At 39.8% G+C, this 24,391-nt stretch overlaps 1 protein-coding gene across 6 annotated transcripts in view; it reads right to left on the reverse strand.

Moving 5' to 3' along the window:
• LOC122714582 (acid sphingomyelinase-like phosphodiesterase 3a) overlaps positions 1–24,391 on the reverse strand; it is a 140,280-nt gene that overhangs the window by 111,356 nt on the left and 4,533 nt on the right. For 4 of the 6 annotated variants that reach the window (XM_043936051.1, XM_043936048.1, XM_043936052.1 and 1 more), the window contains exons 2-6: positions 11,732–11,805; positions 10,853–10,921; positions 10,180–10,339; positions 7,919–8,121; positions 6,938–7,137 (exon numbers count right to left, since the gene is read on the reverse strand). In XM_043936051.1, coding sequence (XP_043791986.1) covers positions 6,938–7,137; positions 7,919–8,121; positions 10,180–10,339; positions 10,853–10,921; positions 11,732–11,789 — 690 coding nt within the window. In that variant the 5' untranslated portion in view covers positions 11,790–11,805. Of the gene's footprint in view, positions 1–6,937; positions 7,138–7,918; positions 8,122–10,179; positions 10,340–10,852; positions 10,922–11,731; positions 11,806–21,413; positions 21,514–24,391 lie in introns of those variants that run through there. The other 2 variants (XM_043936049.1, XM_043936053.1) reach the window with 2 other exon arrangements.

Consider the following 24,391-nt stretch of genomic DNA (forward strand, 5'->3'; position numbering starts at 1 on the left):
GGCTAGGAATCAAAGAATAAAAGGAGAAAAGAAAGAAGCGAAAATGAAAAATAAAAAAAAAAAAGAAAAAAGGGAAAAAGTTCGTTCCAACGAAAGAATAGAAGTCAATGACGCTACGAAGAAAGGGATAGTGGAGGGGGGATATGGCATAACGTTGTCGGCGGATAAAGAAAAGCTCGTTAAGCTGATAAGAGGAGAAAAAAAAAGAAAAAAACGTGGAAAAAGTCGTTTTCCATTCGCACGGAGATCCGTTTCGAACGAATTGCACCGGTGGGAAAAAGTAGATTTTCTTTAAACGGTGAACACCGTCGTCGATCGGGCACCGGGGAACGAAACTTTGCTCCCACCGAAAGAGATAAGTGTTACGCGGTTCAGTAGGCACGAACGACTCTTCCAAACGTAACAACAAGCCCGTATATTCCGTCCTTCCATCGCGTCACGAAACACTCCCCCCTCTCCTTCCCCACTCGTCGATCGCTCACTTCTCGACACACGACCGAATACTCCGGTACGATACTCTCCGTACGAGAGACGTATGCGGCCTATGGTTGGCTATTTGCCTTTCCGACTATCCGACCGAAATATTGTCACTGTGTGTCCTCGATTTTTCGCGCAGATTTTTCGCAGTTTGTCGCGCTCGCGATTTTTTCGGCATACTTTTTTCCTTCTGCCTCGATATTTAATATTCATCGGTGGAATTTTTCAACGATATTTCTTCTCCGCTCCGGGAAATACCGCGTTATTATATGTATATATATATATATATATATATATGTATACTACATACGTGTGACTTTAAAAAATATTAAACTCGGTGTAACCGTACTCGTATTGCGAATTCAAATACGATATTGATTCAAATTTAAATATATCGTCTTCGCGATAGTTCGATTTGCATAATTTCACCGAAGAACGAACGAACGAATGAACGAACGAATGAATAATATTTTTAACGCGAAATCCGATTCTTTAAAATGACGGAATATTTATAAGCACGTTCAGTTCGTTGTGAAAAGTACGTGAAAGGTATTTATATCGATTCCGGCAAATAATAAACGTAGAAAATGAAATATCGCTTCTTATATAAGCGAATTGAATTCTTTTATATCGAATTGGAAATATTTTATATTGACTTACATACGTGAATGCGCATCGAAATTAATCCTATATCCCTACCCTATCATCCTACTTGTTTGTTATCGATATGAGCTATTAATATCTATCGGTTTATCGGCTTTGGTTAAGCAATATCCCAGTTAAATGCACGTATGTGTATTCGATGCACGTGTTCCCTTGAATCGATTCCCTTAGAAAAACGAAGTTTTGTTGGGAAAAAAAAAATCGACGAATAAATAATCGTATACAATTGTTTCGCTCGATTACGAGTAAGCATTTAAATAACGCCCGCAGGAATATCGAGAGCGTAGAAGTGGGCGTAACAAAGAAGCATCGTATCCGTGCGTGTACGGAAAAATTCGAAAAAATTTTACGCAACACGGGAGCGAGGAAGCAAACGATATCTCTAAATATCGAGAGCCACAATACGCGTCGTTCCTGACTTTCGATCGATCCTTTCGCAAAGAAACCGTTTACCTCGATACGCGTATATTCGTACTGCTTCTCTTTCAAAAAGGGTTTTCCCGTCTCTCTCTCTCTTTCTTTATATATATATTGGCCCTGTTCGTTCAATGTCATATTGGACCAGGTTGTACATTAGAGGAAGCCAGAAAAAAAATCTGATTTGCAGCGTGAAATTGAACTATTTTAAGCGCGAGAATTGACGCTATACTATTCACTGGTGGAAAGAAGTGTGGCGGAACGGTACAAGGATCGCCTATCTCTCTGCTTCAAACGCTCTGTTCACAATCTTAAAAGAGCTATATAATTCGAATATTCGAAATCGTAAAAATTATTTTTTATTTATAAACGTATTTATAGGATAATCATCGTGAAACTGAAAGCCGAAATATTTTCGAAACTATCCATAATACGTTCAGCAGAAATATTCGCAAACGTACAATTATTATCTTAACTACTTCAACTATTAAACTATCGTTACAAATTGTAATTATCCTGTGGATATTGACGAGAAATATAAATAAAATAAAATATAATAATAAATAATATAATAATAAAAAGTTGGAATTCTCTTAGCCGTTAATGCATTTAGATAAAGATCGTCGTTTTTGTCGGATCGTTATGCGCGATAAATACCATGGTAGAAAGAAAGTAGGCGTTTCCTTTTTCAAATTGACCAATCAGAGCCGCGAAATTTCCTTCCCAACCAGTTTCACGCGGTTACTCGCGAACACGGCCAAGGAGCGTGTGTCGTTATTTCGTCTCTATTATCCCGGTTTCTGAAAATTAATTCTTCGTGTCTACGTCTCGACGTGTACGACGTAGATTCTCTTTTCTTATTCTCGAACGTGTCACGGGAGGAGCGAAGACGAGGAATCTCGGAAAAGAAATTCGCACAGTTTTCGGGAGCGAGAACTCAACCAGCCAAGTTCTTATCGTTAGCCGACAGAGTTTCCAAACTTGCCGTTGAATTTCAAATAAACGAACCAACTTTCTTGTACTTTCGCGCAATTGATGAACGCCTTCTTTCGTCCTTATATACTTTTGAATATACTTTTATCCGTAGAAACAAAAGTAGAGGAACAAAAGGATGGATCCGTAGACCGACCTAAGACGATTTAAGAGGAATTAACGAAATGATTCTTTTTCCTTCCCTGTCCAATAAATTCCGAGTAAAAATATGAAATTGAACGCGAGGAAAGGACGCGGAAAAAAAGAAGAAGAGAAAATTGAAGGAAAGATAGGGAATAACGATCGTTGGTGAGCGACGCGGCGAAGAAACGAGACTATCTTTCTCGTGCCTCGGCGCACATGGAATTCGCGACATGTGTATACATCGTTCAATCCAAATGGGACGTAGCTGGTATGCTTTCAAAGAATCTGCATATGACGGTAAGGTTTCACGTCGTGTTGCGTGTACGTACGTTGATTCCCTTCCATATATATATATACATATATATATATATATACAGGGAGACGAAAGATGCTCGGAGACGAAAGAATGCTCGATGTCTTACGAGCACGAAGGTGTTCAAGGGTTACGCTCGCGGAAGCGAGCAGCTCTATCTTTGCCGGAATATATTTCCGTTACAGCTTATCGCGTATGTATGAAGCGATTCAAATATTTAAATTATCCTTTGTTCGACAAATTTCTCTTTGTTACTTACTGTCTTCGAAAGAAAGAAAACGTCACCGTCGAGTGAAACGAATCGTTCGGAATGAGAGCGTGTTAAAAAACGAAACAAAAAAAAAAAAAAAATACGAAACAATGGATCTCGTGTCGTTGCGGAGGAACGAAAAATATTTTTTTTTTTCCCCTTCTTTATTTTTCCTCTCCGCCCAATCCGATTCGATACGTTTACGAACGAAAAAAAAAAAAAAAAAAAGAAAGGGTGAATTTAATTTCTGGCCGCTGACAATAAAAGGGTAGCCGCGTTGATCTGAGAGGAAAAACAGGCAGGGCATATAAATTTTTTGCCCCCGGTTCCGCGCTCCACCCTCGAATCCCGTGGACCCCGAACGATTTGATTTGAAACCGAAAAGTGCACGGTCGATAGGCGCAAAAATCACCGCACTATTCACGGCCCGCTCGCCGATAAATCGAGGCGAGCGACAATGGTGTTGCTGATTGGTCAGTTTCATCCGCTGACGTGTCTAAGCGGCTTGTAATTTGTAATCGTATTATCGGTCATCGATCGATCTTCGACTTCCCCGAGAAGAGAACAAGTTTCCTGCGATTTTCCATACGCGGCGGCCAAGGCGGGGCATGGAGGAAAGGAGAGAGAGAGAGAGAGACAAAGGCGGGGATTATACTATACCTGTACGGGGTGCAAATCAGATTTCCATCCATTCAACCAACCGCCCGCATCATTTTTCGAAAAGCTTCAACTCGTCTCGTTCGATACGTACCTCTCACGAGATATATATATATATACATATATTACGTTGAGCTGTATTTACAAGAGCATCCTGAGAGAAATGTACGATATAATTTTTTCATTTAAGTTGTCTGTTTGGATTTCATTTTCAATAGTCGTTTCCCTCAATTTCTCCAATTTGAACGGAGACGTGGGAGCGATGGCCACTTCACGAGTGCCAAAGCTTTTGATCCCCCATCCTTCGAAACCTTCTTCTAACCCCCTCTTAATTTACATTTTCAAGGAGAACAATTGGATTGGGTTGGAGGAAAAACCAAGATCCGCGATAGTCTTCCGAATCAGATCAGTTAGAATAAAATAGAATACAAATCGCGTAGAATTCAGCAACGACGCGCGAGTTCAGCTGCAAACATTTAAAGTGAACCAGCATTCGTTTGAGTATAAACGATATATACAATAAAAATAATTCTTAATAATAGCATCGGTTCGTATTTGTGCAATATTCAAAGCAAAGTTCGACTTAAACTTTGATGTTTCATGGTCAGAGAACGGCCAGTGAACGATCAGATACCAAAGTCTGCATTAATTCATCGAAAGGTAACTCATCGAAATAAAGTTAGTTTAAGCGATTTTAATTTCGTTTTAAAATCCTCGTAGTTGTTATAATTAACTCTCTCTCTTTCTATCTCTCGTATTAACTCGGTCGGTCAGCGCGCCAACGCTCAAGGACAAGTAGAAAAAAAGTGTAAACAAATGGGAGCGTTACCGAGTAGTACGAGTGTACGATATGCTCGGACAAGTAGAGGAATGCGGGCGTGATCGGGCGAGAAGAGGAGAGGATAATATTACCCAACTTGTTTTAATAAACTTCTTCCTCGAATATGTATTTTACGTAACCGTAATCTTCGAGTTATTTCGAGTGGGAAGTTTATGGAAGAACGTCCATACGGGCTTACATATGGGATCAATAGGGATCGGCACGCAACGATTTAGATACATTACGATTCCGTGTATGGAATTCAAAGTCCCGGCATAATTTATCACCACAGGTAACGCGGAGCCAGCTTGAAGGATTCTCCTCGCTTCTAAACGGCCCGGGGCTCGTAATCGATAACCGATATCTAGAGAGAGAGAGAGAGGAGCGTCATCCTGACACTGATACCGCGCCAATTGTAGCGCGTAACCGGCGAATTCGCAATGCAAAGAGCCCATCAGACCCCCGAGAATGGTAATTGGTCGTGGAATAAATTCGCGGCCGATCTCATTTCGTGGGGCAAACTCATAAAGCTTTCTGCCTCTCTTTCTCTCTCTCTCTCTTCTAACCGAATCGTAGCCGAGGGAAGATTGGAATTCTTTTCATCGGAGGCTGATATGAAATAGACGTTTGTTCCGGATAAAGATCGATCCCGCGCCGATGGGGACGGTTGGAAACGCGCTTATTGGAGCGAAGAGTAAATTTTCGGGGAAGTTAGCTCGACGAGACACATTGCCCGGCCATCTTTCACTCTCTCGTGACGGTTTATCGCGTGCCCCCGCTTTGCACCGCGACGATTAAATCGTGTAAAATAGTTTCTCCAGTGGGCGAAGCTTGGAGGATCTTTCGACTGTCTTTCAATTTTCGAGGAGTTTATTTACACGATCGATAATTTTTCCTTTCTATTTGGTTATTTATTTAACGCGAGAAATAAAATTTTAGAACAGAACCGTCCTCCTGTATCGAAAGGAGATTTACCTTTACCCAGAATAATATTACAGGGAACAATTTACAGCGTGCATTTTGATCAATCTATAAATGGCGTTCCCCGAGGCACATCGGAAACATGGCGAATCGAGGTTGTAACTCGCTCGTTTTTAAAGATAAATCGATTCGACTTCTCCGCGCAGGCACAATTATGAAAGTCCGTAAATCTTAAATGACGGAAACTCGAGCACCCGTGTCATTTTTCCATCCTTCTCTCCCCAACTTGCAAACCTTCGATATCGATCTCACTCTTACCCATCGGGATGCAAGTTTAAGGATACTTATTTCTCTCTTCTCTCTCCTTTGCCCGTACTTTTTCCCACGATAGCGCACACGTTTCTTTATATATTGCAAAAAGAAGAAAAAAAAAAAAAGAAATTTCTTTCTTTAAACAATTTCCCGATTCGGCTCGATTTTTTAAAAAAATACAAAGCGATATCCACGAAGGGAATATCGAATGGGAATGATGATCGAGCCGTCGAACAATATCGAATATTAATATTTCCTGGGAAACTTGGTATCCCGACGCGGAGAAAGCGGATTCAACGATCGGTTTCAGGCTATAAAGCTTCGGGTCGGAAGTTCTGTTATTGAGTGATAGCCTGTCATCCCGATAACTGCGTCCCGTGTAAATAATTTATCGCGACAGGAGCCAAAATGGAGGAAACGAAGCGGCATCGGCATTGATACCCCGCGATTTTCATCCCCCAAGGGGGGAATTGACGTTTCGTCAATAAACCTCCTTTGCCGCCCAACTTCTCCTCTCCTTCTCTTCCCGTGTTTATCTCTCTCTCTCTATTCCTCTTTCCTCCTTCCCCAAATTTCTCGCTTCGCGACGCGATCCATTAAATCCAATCCTTCGTTTCAATTAACGCGATCCACGAAGAACGTTATACGTATATGAGCAGCGTTTTCGTTTCGAGGAAACGAATCGATGAAAAAACGTTTTTACGTCGAGAAAGTATGCGAAAGTTTCGGGTTTCGATGGCCTCTGGACGGTGCAATTTTCGTATCCGACGGCTGCTTCGTGCGCAACATGATCGAGGAAAATGTTTACGAGCCAAAGTTTAATGTAACGTTGGGCGAGAGCGGAGATAAGATAAGATAAGATAAGATAAGATAAGATAAGATAAGATAAGATAAGATAGGACAAAAAAAAAGGATACTGGCGCGATAATGGGGAGGGGGGGAGATAACGGTTCTAGATGTGGTCGTACGTAAATGAATTCGGGATTCTTACCGTTTCCTCCTTCCTTCGAGCTGTCTCGAGAGTCGTCTGGAACCAAGACCATTGATTCAAAGGATCTTGCGTGTTATCGACCACGCTCGCTCCGGATTGGTGGTGCAGCATACGATTATCGGCCGTGTTCAGCCACAAATTCGTGTTGAGGAAAATGATCCGATATTTCTCCGAGGTTTGCTCTATCGTGTAATATCCGGCTGTAACAAGTGCGCCAAATAGTCGGATGAGTTTAACAGCGGCGGTTTATACGTACACTCACTCTCTCTCTCTCTCTCTCTTTCTCTCGCTTCGCAGTGATCTCGTTCGCGCGATTCTCTCGATTCACCTCGTGTTATTCAACCTTTATTGAAACGACGACGGAAGAAGGAGAGGAGAAATACAGCGGAGGGAGGAAATTTTTGTTTGCTCGAGAGGTGCGCGCGCTCGCCTTTTATTCGTTCTCCCGTTCGAATAAAAATTCGAGTGGGTAATATGCACACACGCTCGATGGAAACGATGGTTGATTCAAGCGTCGGCCAAGTAGGGATTCTTCGTATCGGGTGAGAAGTATCGAACGAGGGGGAATATTGATTTTTTCGCATAAGTAATGAATTTGAATGGCCAGGGTTTTTTTCAACCCGTTGTTGAACCGATTATTCCTCCAACGGAAGAGGAGGAGGGGAGTATGGATTATCGGTCGGGATAATATTCCCCGTCGTAGTCGGAAAAATTCTTGTTAAACTCCCAACTTCGGATCCATGGATGGATTTTATTACAACTTCGGAGGAATAACAAAGATTTATAACGAATATTAATATTCTTCCGAATTGGGGGGGTAAAATGAGAGGAACGAAGGATAAGAGGAAGGGGAAATGTTCGATCGATATTGCTAGAATGATAATTCATTGATACTCTCTCTCAAGCCGCGAAGACGAGAAAAAGAAAAAGAAACCTCCCTCGTTTCCGTAGAACAAGGAAAGCGGTTGGATGAGTACGTACCGCTTTTTAAAGTGTCCAAAGCCTCTTGGGGCAGCCAGGTTGACCAAAGCTCGGCAAGTTGGGAGAAGTTCACCGTGTCGTCGTGCCCGAGCACCGGAAACACAAATAGCCCCTTAAACGTGCGAGACAACAGATCGGTCAAATTCCGCAAACACTGGAGACGGAGCTCGGCATTCATACCAGTAGTGCGCGTCAGCGCGTCACTGCAACAAGTAGTTACAGGCTCGTTAGTGTCCTGGTTACGTAGCTGAGCAAAACCAACCCAACCCTTTTCCCCTGGAAAACGAGTCGTTCCTTCGAATCGTTACTACTAGAATAGATTTTAGAATACTTTTAGAATAGATTTTAAAATAAATTTTTAGAATTAGATTTTTAGTGTAAGAAGATCCGTTCTTTTTTCTTATCTTATCTTATCTCATCATCTCGTGGAATTTGCTCGTTTCGAATCGAGGAAGAAAAGAAGAAGAAGAAGAAGAAGAAGAAGAAAAATAAAAACCTCGAATCTTTGTAAATTTTAGCGAGGGGGGGAGTTAATGAAATCGTTCATCGTTGGACGTGTAAAAAGAGGTTTAACGAGACTCGCGCGTACGCCACTTTCGAACGAGCAACTCAATTAGGAAGTTGGAAAATCGAATGGTACAAATTGAGAAGAATGAACGGCAGTCTTCCGAGCCTGGTTTCTATGTATGTGTACGTAATACACGTGTTTGCGCAACTTAATGAGAAAGCCGGGGAAACTTTGTAACCATCCCCCAGAAGCAGAAGGCCATTAAAAAAATTGCCGCAATTAGATCCTCTTAGAGACTGGATTTTTTTTCTCCCCCTGAAAGTGAGAATTTCCTTCGTTTAAATTTTTATTCGATTCTAGGATACCATTGGCCCGAAATCCGCCCCGCAATCTCACGATCGTGGAGAGATATTTTTATACCAAGTTAATTTTAAACTTTGAAAAATGTATTCGTTTTTATCTACGAACTAAGAAACTTATCAATTGATGGTAAAATGTGATATCGATTTATCTCGATCGGTTCCTTTCCTTCTCTTTTAAATATTCTCTCCGTAAAACGAAATTTTTGTTCAATGAATCGGATGATAATCGAATAACCGTTTCTCTATAATTTCTTTCCCGAGTTAAAATTATATCGATGGCAAAAAGATCGGAGGAGAATTATCAATCGCCTCGATAATTTATTCATAAGTGCATTAACATTCCCAATTCGGTGGTAAATATAAATTGATCAAACTCCATTAAACCGACAAGTCGTATGGTTTAATTTATACGGGACGCACAATGGCTGCGTCGCGTCCAGTAAACACAAATCTTTACAAATCCGTGCAATCTTGTCTAATTTGCGAATTATCGATTACCAGGTCAGTTTATGATAATATCTATCGCGTCGAAGACTAATCAGTTTTCATCGATTCATCGTCCAATTTGCCAATAACATAAACATTCTATTCATCACCGCGAGCTAATCTCACCTTCGATGCCTATTTTCTCGTGCTAATAGCGCTCGATAAGCTTCACACTTTTTACATCCTATAAAGTTACATCCGAGGCGTAATACGATTAAATTTCTTCTTTTAATCTAATTTACAAAGGTGCCACTTATCTCGTACTATACGTGATGAATCAAACCTTTTCGAAAGCGACATAACTCTTATATCTGAGCGAACCCAGTTCATTCCTGTTGTTTCCTTTATTAAAACTTTAAACTCAAATCATTTCGCGACCTATATAACACAAAAACATATTAAAAGAAATAAACTATGGAACTAATTATTCCTTATAGTAAAAGAGAATAATTGAAGAAAAAGAAAATAAGATAGGGAAGAAAAGGAGAGAAAAATTCGAACATCCGGATATTCTCGATCCAACGACTCTCGAGCCGATAATTCTCACGGGGTTACTCGTTTAGACCAACTTTCCGCGATTACCATCCGATTAATATCCGGCAAATATAATTACTGGCAAAGATTCCTATCGATCGACAAATCGGCAAACACTAAATTAAAGCTTTTATTTACAGATAGGAAGAGAGTAGAGACGTTACGAAATCGTCAGAAATCGTCAGAAATCGTCAGAAATCGTCAGAAATCGTCAAAAATCGTCAGAAATCGTCAGAAATCCTCAGAAATCGTCAGAAATCCTCAGAAATCGTCAGAAATCGTCAGAAATCATCAGAAATCGCCAGAAATCGTCAGAAATCGTCAGAAATTTTGTTAAAGGTTCGGTGGAAAAATGGTTCGTCGAAACTTACCCCGTCCAGAGGACGAACTCGATCCCCTCGCCGCGATAAGTTTTCATCGCCTTGGCCGCCGACTCGACCAGCTCCCAGGGCGAATCGCAGCCGTAATCGCCGAATTTTCCGGGCGTCTTCCGCCCGCCGCCCACCCCACCGTTCCTCGTATTCCAGCACGCTGAAAAAAGCAAGGAACTGCGGGAGAAACGAGAAAGAAGAAGAAGAGGGGAGGGAGGACGCTAGGTATAAAACTCGGTGTTTGTAGGAAAGGTAGCGGTTGCTTCGTATTACCACGCTAACGGCCGAATGACACGGAGCCCGATACGAGACGCAATTTCAGCTAACTGTGTTCCGCGTTAAACCATCCCGTGCCGACCACCTTTTAAACCTTCGAGACGGGTAAACAAATTTTCGAAACGGTGGAGAAATAAAGAAAAAAAGGGAGGAAAGAGGAGATCAAATCGGAGAGAAAAAATTCGGTGTTGGAATTCTTGAGGGAAAAAAAAAAAAAAAAAAAATGTATCGCGAAAAACGTTTCGAAGGACGTTCTCTCGGCGTTTCGAGAGAGAGAGAAAAAAAAAGAAAAGAAAAGAAAAGAAAAGAAAGAAAGAAAGAAAGAGAATGGAAGAAGTAAGGATAAAGGGAGGGGAGAGGGGCAAAGACGCGGGGAGATAAAAGGGTGGGTACTTACCGGTCGCCGCGTTTGCTTGAGCGGAGTATCTCGGGTCATAGTGGATGTCGGTGATGTGCCAGAAATACCCTGGAAGCAGAGAGAACGGGGTCGTCGCGCCTTCTGCGTTTCGCTCTTTATTCGCATCCGTCCCATCGCATTTGCATACATCGTTTCTTTTCCACCGTTTCCGCGAGCCGACGTAACGTCCCGCCGCGCGTCGCGTCGTGCCAGAACGAAGATGCGAAATTGCGAGGTTGACGGGGACAGATAAGGTTGGAGGTTTCGTTCGAGAATTTTCTCTTCAGATTCCTATTTTCCGCAAATCGAATCACGTTACACGTAAAACGCAAGTAGTTTGAAAATTAATTGTAAAAAAAATCTTTCTCTCTCACTGTCTCTCTCTTTCTCGTTCTCGTTCTCTCTCGTTCTCTCTCTCTCTCTCACTCTCTCTCTTCTCGACGAGATTAGGGGCACGATCGATTCCTCTAGAGATCTAATCTGGTCTTGTCGTCGTTATCTCGAATCTTTTTAAGTTGAATTATTCGTTTCTTTCCCCCCCCCTTTTTTTTTTTTTTAATTAATCAAATGAAATTCGGATTAACTTGGTTACGGAATTTTTATTTGGATACGATCGTACGCCACGTCAGCTTGTTAATTCCGTGATACGTGATTAAAGGTGAAATTCCGTCGGATAAATTTTTCTTTTTTTTTTTTGGAACGCAACGCTCGAAGAATCGTCGAGCCACGAATTTTTGAAAAGTTTGTACCCGTTTTAATAATTCGGCTGGCGAAGACTCGAGCAGGAGAAATAACGCGTACGACGCGTCCTTAAAAAAAAAGGTTTAGAATGGCGCGGATACAGTACACGCATCCACACATTTCCATCCGGATATTTACCTATTTTTCCTTGCACAGCGCACAGCCACGAGAGCAACAACAGATAGTCGCGGATCATCTCTCCACCTTTGGATCTGTAAATTAAGTTTTTCCTTGGTAAAAATTACTCGTAATAACGTGTAACGTGGATAAGGTTCGTAAGAAAGGAAAGGTGATTTTTTTTTTTTTTATAACGGTCATCGGGGAAATCGTCGAGTTGGAAATTTGCATAATTTCGTGCGAGAAAGTTCGAATGAAAAAAGAAAAAAAAAAAAAAAAAAAGCGACAATCCAAATGTGAAATTTCACAGGAATGGAACGAGCGATAGTCTTGTTGCCGCGTACGTTACCACGCGGTGGCGCCACCTGCATCCCCTCTCAGATTTTAATCTGAAATTTAATTTCGAAGGCCGTTGACAACAATGTGTCTTGTAAAAGAGCCGTGACGCGGAAACGTGCATCATAAAAACACTTTACAAGCCTCTCTCCTGTCTGAAACGAGAGAGCTCGTAAAACGTCGACAAACCAATAACCGGTGCTCGTGGATCGTTCGACGACACGACAAAGAACTGACGCGATACTCGAAGGGCATAAATACGCGACATCTCGGGCGATCCGCGTCAATGGAAACTAAAAGTTTCTCGGCTAGGATAAGCTGGGATATTGCGAGTGGATAAACGTTCTTTGATGTTATTCATAAATGCGTATTCGCCCCCCCTCCCTCCCCTCTCCCTATTGAAAACCCTCTCGAATCAAATACCGCGAATTAATATCGCGTTTAAGACGGCTTTTTGTATTCGAAACGATTTAGGAGAGATAATCGAGCTCGATTAAAAGCTTTCCTCTTCTCCTCTTTCTCGGCAAACTACGAACGGCTCAATTACGAGTTCCTCGATATCTTTCCTCGATTCGACTCCGTGTCCGCTTATCGACGAGTAATCGATAATAAACGTCCTAAACGAATAATAATGCTTTGGTCGTTGAAAACGTTGAACGGCCATTCGCGTCTTCATTCGTATCGGCCATTGTTATTGTTTTCTTTCGCGTGAGAGTGAGAGTGGTGATATCCATCGACGAAGTGACACGTTTCCTTCTTTCGAATTTTTATTCTTCCATGAATTTCTGTGGACGATCATCCAACGAGATAATCTACGTTTACTCATTTGCTAACTTGTTAACTTCCAGTAATAAACTCGATTTATTTCTTTCTTTTTTTTTTTTTTTTCCTCTCATCTTTTACGTTTATCGTAACGCAAATATCAAACGTATCTCGATTTTTCTGTGTAAGTTATGAGATTGTTAACGAAAATTTTCATCTCTTAGTTAGGAGAAAATGTAAACATAGATAAATTTTTTTTTTTAAGATAAAAAACATTTGATAAGTATAAATTATGAACAAAGCCCTTTCGCGTATACCACCTCCCCCCCCCCTCTCCTCTCACCATACACTTGGCTTGATATTAGTCAGACGAAATGGTAGCTTGGTAGTAAGGATCGATATGTGTACACTCACGTTCATAATTCACCGGACGTTTATCAATTTTTAAGCGAAATATTCACGAAAATAAATCTTTCGTGACATTTTACAAAATAGGATATAATGCAATAAGATTATTTTTTTTTTATTTTACAAAAAAAAATAATAAAAAAAGAGCACTCTCCTCGCTCGTGGAAAAAATATTCCGCTGAAAATTTGAAATGATTCGAGATGGAAAATTTACCGTGTTGCGTATTTTTTTCTTTCTTTCTTTTTTTTTTTTTTTTCTTTTTTTTTTACGACCATTCGTCAAATACTTTTTAGCGAAACTATAGACAGAGGAGAAAGTTAACGAAAGATAACTTCGGCCCTAGAATAACCCTAGAAGAAATTCAGATTGTTCAACTTTTTGTATTCCATCTTCCAACAACTTTCGAGATGACGGATCACGCGTCGTACAGGATGATGGGAGTTTCGCAAAATTATTATAATCTTATATATGTATATGTATAAAACAGTGAAATCGGATTTTGATTTTTTTTCCAATTTTCTCTCTCTACGTCAACGAGAAACAAGCTTGATTAATATTCCGTTTTATCGTTGAACTTTTGTGTTTCCTCGAGGGAAAATTCTAATCAATAATGGAAAAAGTAACGTCGATTAATCTGCCATCTAAGTGGGTTGTTGATTAACGTTACTCATGGAATTAACTCGTTAACTCCTTAGTCACGAAATGTTAGTAAATTTTCAGGTGGCTATTAAATTTCTGACATATATATATATATATATATATTCCAGGCATAATTTGTGAAATTTTAAAGATAGAAACGTTTTTTTTCTTTTTTTTTTTAATCAATGTTTAATTTATCCGTTTTTATTTTAAATTCGATACACGTATCAAGAATAACGGTGTAATATTTACATTTGAACAAATGACAGTTGCATTTCAATTTTGCGCGTATGTCAAAAGTATTAAAATTTCACGGAGAGAAATACACACATACGCGCGCGTTAAAATCGAAATTTTACGTTAAAAATTCCGGGAGCATCATGCGCCGCGATACGTTTCATAAGTCGGAAACGCATAAATCGTAATTAATCATTAATATCGATATCGCGATATTAGTTCTGCGGTAACCTACATTTTGCATTGAAACGAATATTGATAATACATCATAGAAGGAAATCTATATTGCTTGCGTTAACAATTAAAAAAAACGAATAAAGAAATTACATCTTTAACCAGTTTTACTTTTATTTAATATACGGAACATCGTTAATTTCAATTTTGTAAAACGAAATCGACGAGATTATTTTTACATCATGATATACAAGATATAAAAGACGCGTTAATTGTGGAAAATTGTGGGAACGAGAACAATCGTTATACTTTGATAATAAAATATCGAACGATGAATTTCAAAGGAATATATATATATATATATATATATACACACACACACACATCGATCGAGAATCCTCGTCTAATAGCGGCAAACAAACAAACTCTCATCCCCGTCTCGTAACCCGTGGTTCGTTCCGCGAAGTAATTCAAAATGAAACAGCGATCCCTTAATTGTTTCGAACGGCGTATTTACACGTGTTCTCTTTACGAAACTCGAAAGTAAACTCGACAATCACGCGTGTCTCCCTCTCGAATCGAATTGCAGAGAGGGTTTAATTGGCCCGAGCTGTCTGCAAACTTTCCGCAAAGCGTAAAGTACGTAAGGATTTAATTCTGATTCCGTTTCGAAGGCGGACGCCCGCTGCCACGTTCACGCGGATTTTGAATCGCGACGCCTCTTCCGCCGATCGCTTTTCCGCGAATTTGCATTCCGATCCAATCGTAGAAACGGCCCAACGGATTTAATCACGTCCCAAAGGGAGGAGCGTCGTATCGGTCTCGCAATAACGTGGTCATCGTGCATCGGACAATGCACCGATACGAAGCACGCGTCGCCTTCGATCAACGTTCGTTTTCGTCCTTTCCTTTTCTCTTTTTCTTTTTTTCTTTTTCGCTCAAATACGTGTGATATTTGTATAACGAAAGCAGAGATATACTTTCGATTTCGAAAGATAATTGGAAGAGAGGAAACACGAACAAGTGTTCGTAATTTTTGTTACGAGATCGTGAAAATTTGTGCAAAGTAAAGAGGTTAGAAAAGAAACAATGAGAGATAACATACCTTTGTGAACATCTCTTCTTTGAATTTGTATACGAAAGTTGTATATTTCCATGACGAGTAATAAATGAATTTCATCCGAAAATGAAAATGAAAGAATACGAACCGTTGAAAGAGGACAGGAGTTATTACGGAATGGCGTTGACAATCGATAATATACACGTGCCTGGAATACAATATGCTTCGTGAGCTGCTCTTTTACTGGGTTTTTAAAACAGAAAACACAGTTTCTCTTCCGAATATGTATTTACACGTTCTACCGAGTTTCGTCCTCGAATTTTTATATTTTTCTTATATTATATTTTTCAACAACTTTCCATTAGAATTAATTAGGAAAAGAAAGGAATACACGTAATCCAACGTCAGGTTGTTCGTAAAGTAATTTCGTTTTTTCACACGAGTGTCACTAGTTGTCGAACGTTTATCCAGCCAACTTCATTCTAAACCGTGTAGTTATTATATATTTTGAAAGTTGGTATTTCACGGTTTATTTATATAAGAAAAATTCGTTCGATTCCGTTCAGTTGCGTTTCTCGTGCGTGATGAACAAAATTGAAAGGAACATTTTCGAGTTTCAATATTTTACTTTTTCATTACCAAAAAGGTGAAAGTGTTGTTCAGACAAGAAAAAAGTTACGCGAAGTCTATGGAGAAGGTGTATTAACGATACGTTAACAACTCGAGAAATTGCTATGAGATCGAATTTGTTGAATTCCATTGTTCATGATCAATGTGTGAAACGACTTTTACATATACGAATACGTGACGACTCGAAAAAAGATTGGTTGGAGAACACTGGTTTACGATAATGCGGAAAGGATATATGGGCTAGCTATTAACGAACGAATAACGAATGTGATGCAATTACAAAGGTATTAAAATATGGATAGTCGACGTGCTGCATACGTAGGTCGATTACGATCGATCGTATTGGCTGTTGGCGGCAGAGTGCTTCCGGTAAAAAGGAATTATCCGGCGAGCGGCGTCGGAGCACGATGGGAAGCCGGAAATGCGGGCATTAGCGTTGAACACGGCGGCGATAAACACGCAATTTTGTGGAAATTTTATCCGCGTATACCGGGGGACACGCGGCCCAAATTCGAAGCAATCGTGAATTTTGACTATGACAAGCATCGTCATCGCGATCGATGTTGCTTTACTACCTTTACCCATCGGGGTAATCGAGCAGAAATGAAAAATGGGCATGGTGGGTCGAGTGGCCGACCGGGTTACGAAGCATTAACCTTTCTTCTTCGTTTTAATCTCGTTCCGTGATATGATTCGATCGAATGGATTTTTATTATATATGTGGAGCAGAAACAGGAAAAACATTGCGCGCAAGGAAGAATTACTTACCATGGAATCGAAAATAAAATACAAGTATCGCCGAGTATTCAAAAAGAAACATCGAAGATTGAAGATCGCGAGAAGAGAGTAATTAAAAGTTGAAGTTGAAGACGGAGGTCGAAGAGAAAAAAATTTTTGTTTCGCACGTTTCAAAGTTTAGAAATGAAACCGCGAAACGAAGAGAAAGTTTATCCTCGCAAAATCGTTCATCTTAACGCGATAAAGTGAGGTTATAAGTTTCAACGTTCACGTGATAAATGACTCGAACTGTTTATCAATTTTCGTTGGAGGAAGGAAGCAGGAATGGTAAGTAAAAACTAATCGATTAGTGGCCGAGTAAGGATTAAATTTTAATATAACGACGTCGAGGAAAATTAAACAGAAAATTAAAGCCGCGCGAGTTGCGAAGTTTAATACGAACCGCCTTTTTTCATTTTCTCCGCGACTCCATAAAAATATAAAAGCTTGCATCGTCTAAATCCCAATTACAGAGTAAAGTAACGAAAGTGTGCACGCTAATTATATATGTATATATATATATATATATATCAGTGTTTCACGAACGCAACAAAGATACGATAGAGTTAAGAATCGTCATAAACTATTTATTTGAAATTCGATTTGATTTGTTTCATCAAAATTTGTATTGTGAATCTCGAACTTTTCGTTTTTTTTCTTTTCAAGTTTTAAATACGCGTACGATTCTTGGCGAAAGCAGTTTGAAATTTATTTTTTGATGTGAAAAAAGGTTAATGTATTATAAGGTATAAGAAAAGATAGATGGAAGAAAGATATGAAAGAGCGAGATGGAAGGTACGAATGATGTACGAGTGGACACGGACGAAGTAAAGCGTGATATATGCGTCGCGATATATGTATATTTCGAGGAGTGAGGAAAAACTTTTTGCGATCTTTTACACGGTGTATGTAATTTAAAAAAAGACCGTGAAACTATTCGCACCGGCAATTCCAAGTCGCATCTTTCGATCAAGATTCTTTCGTTAATTAAAAATTTTATTCGGAATTTCCAAGTTAATTAAGAATTCCCTTTGAAATTCATAAGTTACAACTTCCTTTTCCTTTCGGGAACTCTTATATAAGAAGTTTTCCTTCTTCATAAAGCTGCGAACTTCTTTCTCGTATCATCGCCAAAGTTTATAAAAATACAAATAACGTTTTCCAACTAGATGCAAGTTACGAATTAATCGCCAAAGGTCGCCAAAGAGACGAGAAACAAACGTGAACGAAGAGAAAGAAAAAAGAAATTCTCTACCTTTTTTCTTTTTTTTTTTTTTCGATCATCGTTGCGACAGGAAAAACTTCTTTTCCTCCGGCTTTTCAATCATTTCACGTTCCATTATCGAAAAAAAAAAAAGAAAAAAAAGGGAAATACGTTTCGCGTATTATACACCGTATATACGCGAATTCAAAACAGACCGAGCCAACAACAAATAACGAACATTAATATAACATATCGTCAGAAACACCAACACGTCCAATCCCCTTTGATCGGTACACACCGGTCGGTGTGTCGAAAACTATTCTTTATCGAAACGTCAAGCCATCGGTTGCCTGAATCTCTCTCTCTCTCTCTCTCTCTCTCTCTCTCTTTCTCTTTCCATTTTCCCTCTCCCTCTGTTCAGTAATCCTTTGGTCGCGGCCACCGTGAATCAGTAGAGGATCCCCCGGTATTCGTGTAAACGGAAAAGCAGAGAAATTCCCTGTGGCCCGCAGCCGTGGCCCGAAATCGAGCTTTTAAACCGATACTTTTATCCGACGATAGTGGCGTAGAACGAATCTCGAATCTCGCTGGTAATCGCGGTGATGCGGTTTCAATGCGGGACGGATCGACGGAGAGACAGACAGACAGAGAGAGAGAGAGAGAGAGAGAGAGAACAAGAGGTGGCCGTCATTTGCGCCCGTTTCACGAAATTTCGGCCGACCCTCCCTACTCTCCCGTTCTCTCTCCTGCAGGCCCGAGTCGTCGGTAAATTTGTTCGATGTTGTTTGCGTTCCGTTCGCCAAGAGAGGGATTGTTGAAAGTGCGGTAGGTTAAAAGCGTTGTTTGATATTTAGGACTTTGTTGCCCTCGGAACGGGCGAAACCGCACGGTAAATATTCTCCTCGCAAAGGCGTGTAGGAACGATGGAGAGAGAGGGGAGAGTTATTCGAAAGTATTATTGAAAAGTAATGCGAAAGTAGATTCTTCGCGATCGCGTTGATTTATCTTTTTCTTTTTTTTTTTTGTTAATATCGTTGGAGGATCGATGAGAGATTCTTTTTTTTTTTTTTCGGTCGAATACGATTCGGTTGGAAAAATTGGAACGAAAGGTTATATAAGGATATATATATAATAAAATGTGAGGAATGGGTTGAAATGAATCTCGACTCTCGAGAGAAAATAAGGAGAGGGCAAAAACTGAAACGAAAACGAAGTCCAGAGATGAAAAGGAAAATGAGTCCCTTCACTGGGTATACTTTTTTTTTCTTCCCCCCCTTCTCCCTCTTTTCTTTTTTTTTTTTTTTTGCGAGAGCGAAGGTTCCACGATATTATTTTTGCATGAATTCAAGACGGTAAGAGAAAACTCGATTCACCATTCCTGCTTTGATTTTCCAGAGCTTAGAATTCTTTTATAATAATGTCTCTACGGTCTATTGGTCAATTTTCTGTCAAAATTTACTATCTCGTCGCTTGCGATTTATATCGCTACACGTATATATATTATTAAAAAAAGTTGGCGCAACATATTTAAGTTAAGCATATAATAAATCAGTGAAACAAAATTCGGTTACAATTTTAAAGAAACTGATCGCAATGAAAATTAAAATTGATCTTTCGGGCTCGTATAAATCGCGTTTTTTTATCTTATCGACGGTTCCTTACGAGACTATATCCGGCCAGTTGGTTAACGAGAATGACAAAAGAGAAAACGGAGGGAAAGATAAACGCGTCAAAAATTTCTTGCTCGTTTATGAGAAGATCGCGTGTGTCACGTGTTTCGCACGGTTTAAACACCGCCCCTTGTCACGTTAATCTTTCGAAAATCGCTCGACAACACGCTTTTATATTCGACAAAAATCAGGCGTGCGAGTCGATTTTCTCGCCTCTCGCGGCCCTAAACAAGCGAGCGAGTGTCGTTCGCTCACGTGACAATTTCTTAACTCGCCGCAACGTACGCTAAATTTTAACAACCGGGTAGCCTGTCTCCCTTTCGCATTTTACGATCGCCACTTTGTGTCCCTCCTCCTTTCTCCCCACCTTCTCCCTTCTCCTCACGCCCAACCCCCCCTCCCCTGCCGCTCGATCCGGCATCTTTTATGCGCCATCCGCTTACGTGCCTTCCAAGTTTATCGGTAATCGACCTTTGCACCGAGAAACCGCATCGGCACGCGATTCATTTGCAATGATATCGCAAGTGAAAAAAAGAAAAAAAAATAGCTAGAAAATTCACCGAAATTCCAAGTGAAAAACGGGATCGTAAAGGGAACACGAAGTTGAAAAAGCTTTGATGGAATAATTATTCCATCCTACTGGATCCTATGTTTTCACTTGTACATTACATACTCCTCGAAAAACCTTGTATAGCGCTAAACCTACAAAATGGATTTATGAAGGAATCTGGTACATATTTCATATTCGAGTTTAATAATTTTTTCCTGTATTCTTTTTTTTTTTCAAAGAAAATTTCTTTACGAATAATATTTCTTTTTTACACTTGTTGATACTTATTATTTCGTAAGAAGAATGCAAAAGATGTAATAATATTGATATGCAGTTATCTCATTTCAGATCCGTGAAGAAACTCTAGGTCGTCGCTTGGTCAATTTATTATATTTTATTCGTAGAATTAGAAAAAGAATTTTGTCTCTATTCGAAATTCGCTTTCCAACAAAAAATATTCTTTTTACCTCTCTCTCCGATTCCTACGTCGCTTTAAATTTTCCAAATATAAAACCATCGATTTAAGCCCTCTCTCCTTCCTAAAACCTTTCCTTTATCAAAATTTTATCAATTTCCCATTCTATCCCGTTCGAAATTCTATTTAGCCCTGAAGGAGCATCGCCACGGGCAATGAGATCTTTCCATTCGTGCGAGCTTTCGCCTTTCTCCCTCTCCCTATCCGAACCGCCCTCTATCTCTCCGCTTCGTTTTTCACCCGCAACCATCTGCATTTTCTGGTGTGCAATTCTTACGCTGGCCGCGTGCTTCTTATCGACGTTATATGACTTTCATGCTCGTTAAGTTGGCCCGCCGCCAATCAGGGCCGCATACGTGGAACGTGCCGTGGCGCTGCTGGGCTTTGTGAAGAGAAACGGAAGTCGTCAGAAACTTCCAGTTGGCACTGAGCAGCCGAATATCGTGCATGCAATTACTCGTCGCGCAAACGACAACGAGCAAGTTCGCGCGTACGAGTTGTTGTGTTGTCGTCGTCGTCGTCGTCATCGTCGTAGTTTCACGATACAGTGACTCTGAAAACGGTTTGAATCGGAAATCACGACGACGAAACTCTGTTGTATATCGTACGATTTGGATGTAAAAAAAAAAAAAAAAATAAAGAAAGAAAGAAAAATTGATCTATCTCCTCCGATCTTTCGTTGAACAAGTTTTTTTTTTGGGGGGGGGGGGAAGGAAACTTACGTAGGAATTTTTCAAGAGATAGAGAAACGGTTTATGAAAATGGGGGAACCATACGTACGTGGTTGAAAAGCGAGTTGCGCTAACACACACTGTATCAAGTTGATTTATATTTATGGTTTAACTGTTGGCATACAAGCTACTATCAAGCTTTCGCGTAATAAATTAAGATTAAGGTTTCAGGTTGAACCTGCGCTTTACATTCAAAGTTGTTTGCAAGTTGTTACACGTACAAACTTGTTACGAATTTATATATAAATATATATATATAGTATATACACGAAAAACGAAATAGCAAATTATACAATACAACACGAATTACCACGGACGATAAAGTACTCGAGAAACGATACGTAACCTAAAGTTTTACGCTTGCTTACCACCCAATTATTCGGATCGGTCGGTAATGCGAATTTGTACGTGACCACGTGCTCGAGGAAAGAACACACGCGTTAATCGAGAAGATAAAGGGATATTATTGAACTTGATATCGCCCCAACGATCTCTCTTCTTCCAATACTTTCTTATAGATCTCGGTCCTCGTTAATCGCGTTCGTTATCGATCGATCGAACAACGACCCCGCGTTATTATTACGCGATAAAGAATTTCTCGCGACTTGGAGAGAGGAATAGAGGGGGGGGGGGGGAAATGAGGGCGCGTAAGCGATAAATAGACGATACCAGTTTGTATGTTGTCCCGAGACGTATTCGGGTTAAAAATTATGCTACACGATGCGCGAATAATTCACGCCGTGTCGTGCAATTAACCCATAGAGCGTCGCTGTAAATTGTGAAAGTGTCGTGGAAGAAAAAAGAGGGAGGGGAGGAGGAAAAGGAAAAGGAGAGGGATGTGTTGGAAAATCGGGAAAAAAGTCACGATTAGAACACGGATTTGGTGCGCAGTTTTACGCGAACAGAAAATAGCGGGAAACGAGGTGGAATGAGGAGGAGCAAGCAGGCCGAAGAATTTCCTGCGCCGCATTTTTACACGCCAGAACCTCTATCTATACTGTTTCCTTTTAATGCCGCTCGACCGCTAACGCGCGGCTAAAAGTGTGCAATTCAGGCCACGGTTCAAACGGAAACGAACCTCGTTCGATCCCCTAACACCTGTATTATTCTTCTTCCTTCTCTTCTTTCCTTCTCTTCTCTCTTATCGTCCCCTCCCCTCCTTTGTTTCCTTTCGTGAATATTTCTACGCGTCTTTTCACGTTCATTCGATGTAAAAAAAAGAAACGAGTTTGATGTGAAAGAAAAGATTATAGAGAATGATGCATATGCATAGAAAATTAACAGAAAAATTTCAGAAGGAGTGGGAAGGAAAGAAAGAAACGAGTTTGCAAAGTTGGAGAATGAAAAAAAAAAAAAGAAAAGAATCGGAATGAATATAAATTTGAAATTTTTATTCGAAACAAGAGAACCAATATTCCCTCTTGAAACTTTTTAATTTAACTTCATAAGATGTTTTTAAATTTTAAACAGATAAATAAACTCCCTTCTCTTTATCCCCTAAAGGGATACAAAGATTATTTTCCTTCTGCCATATGTAACTCTTACTATACACCGTATAGTATAAACGATACAATATAACAATAAAAATATAAAAAGTTTCTCAATGAAGAGCAATCTATTTCTCGATCACTTATTAAAGTATATAGTCATTCGTTAAATTTATTTAATACTATTGAAAAAAAATAATTTTCGCAAGTCAAATCAAACGTGATCTAATTTCGTGCAATTATCCCTCATTTGGATCACCGATATCTAAAAATGAATGTGAATCGTCGTAAAAATAATTTTCTTCGATCTTTCGAATTGGCATTAATCTCTCGTTCGTGTACGATTCGCGTCTCTCCATCTCCTTTTTACCTGTAAATTTATTCTTCGAACGTGGCCTGCTTTGGCGACAGATGTATATCCAAGATTTACGTGACCGTGTACCGGTTCCACCGCCTGCTATTCCTGCTCGATAATTAATGGTTACGCTTTAAGACGTTGAGCTAAAAGGCGAAAGCGTCAAAAAGCAAAAGGGAAAGATATTCATTGTGATTTACAACGCGCAAAATATGACCGGTAGCTTTCCGTTTCGCTTTCCGTCTTCGTTCTCTCATTTGCATTTCGTCTGCGCGCATTCTCACGTACGCGCCAAGATCACCTGGCTACGCGAAAACTTTCACGAGGTTACGTTTTCGCGAAACGTTTCTCACGCCGCGGAAATTTACGTATTTCGGAATGGAAGAGATGGAACGGAGAGAGATGGAAGATAGGTAACGTCCAAAGACGTTGAAACCGAGAGATCGTAGATTCTCTTATTCTTCGAACGCTTCTTCGTACGATGTACCTGTCAAAGAACATTACGGTTCGGCGTTCGCTTTACGGCAGCTACGAATATACGCGCGCGAATTTTATTCTTTCTAAAAATTTACGTAAGAGAAATTTGTGTAAAATATATATATATATTATATATATATATAGAATACGTAAATTCAACGTATAAACAAAAAATTTAATAGAATCCGTGAAATTATTGTATCGAATTAACGTTCGAGGAAAATATACAGCGACGATAGTTTACCGATAGAACACACAGAAATATATACAATACAATTCATACAATTTCATACGTCTTGACATTTCCCTCTATTTATAATCTAAATTGTTACAAATGATTCGAAGCTCTTGCTTGTGTATCGTCTCTGATAAATAATGGCTTCGTCCCATCGCGTAAAGGATATTTTTCGATTTCTATAAGTTAATCGAGGAATGCTTTCATTTTCACGATCCGTATCGTCATCCGTCGTAGTTGAAAGGCGAACAATTCCCACGTATAACGATGATTATTATTCTTATTTTCAACCCTTCGTAATATTATTCAAATGTATCCTCTCCAACTCTTTTTTCACTTTTTTTTCAGTAGAAGCAATAAATTATTGCATGTCTCGTTAAATCTACGTGTTTTTTCCACTCTATTTGCTCGTTCGTAATTACACAATCCCTTCTAATCGTTCTTTCGGATTTCTAAACCGTTCCATCTTTGTC

This window comes from Apis laboriosa, unplaced genomic scaffold (assembly GCF_014066325.1).
Source record: "Apis laboriosa isolate Shangri-la unplaced genomic scaffold, ASM1406632v1 scaffold33_cov142, whole genome shotgun sequence".
Classification (NCBI taxonomy): domain Eukaryota; kingdom Metazoa; phylum Arthropoda; class Insecta; order Hymenoptera; family Apidae; genus Apis; species Apis laboriosa.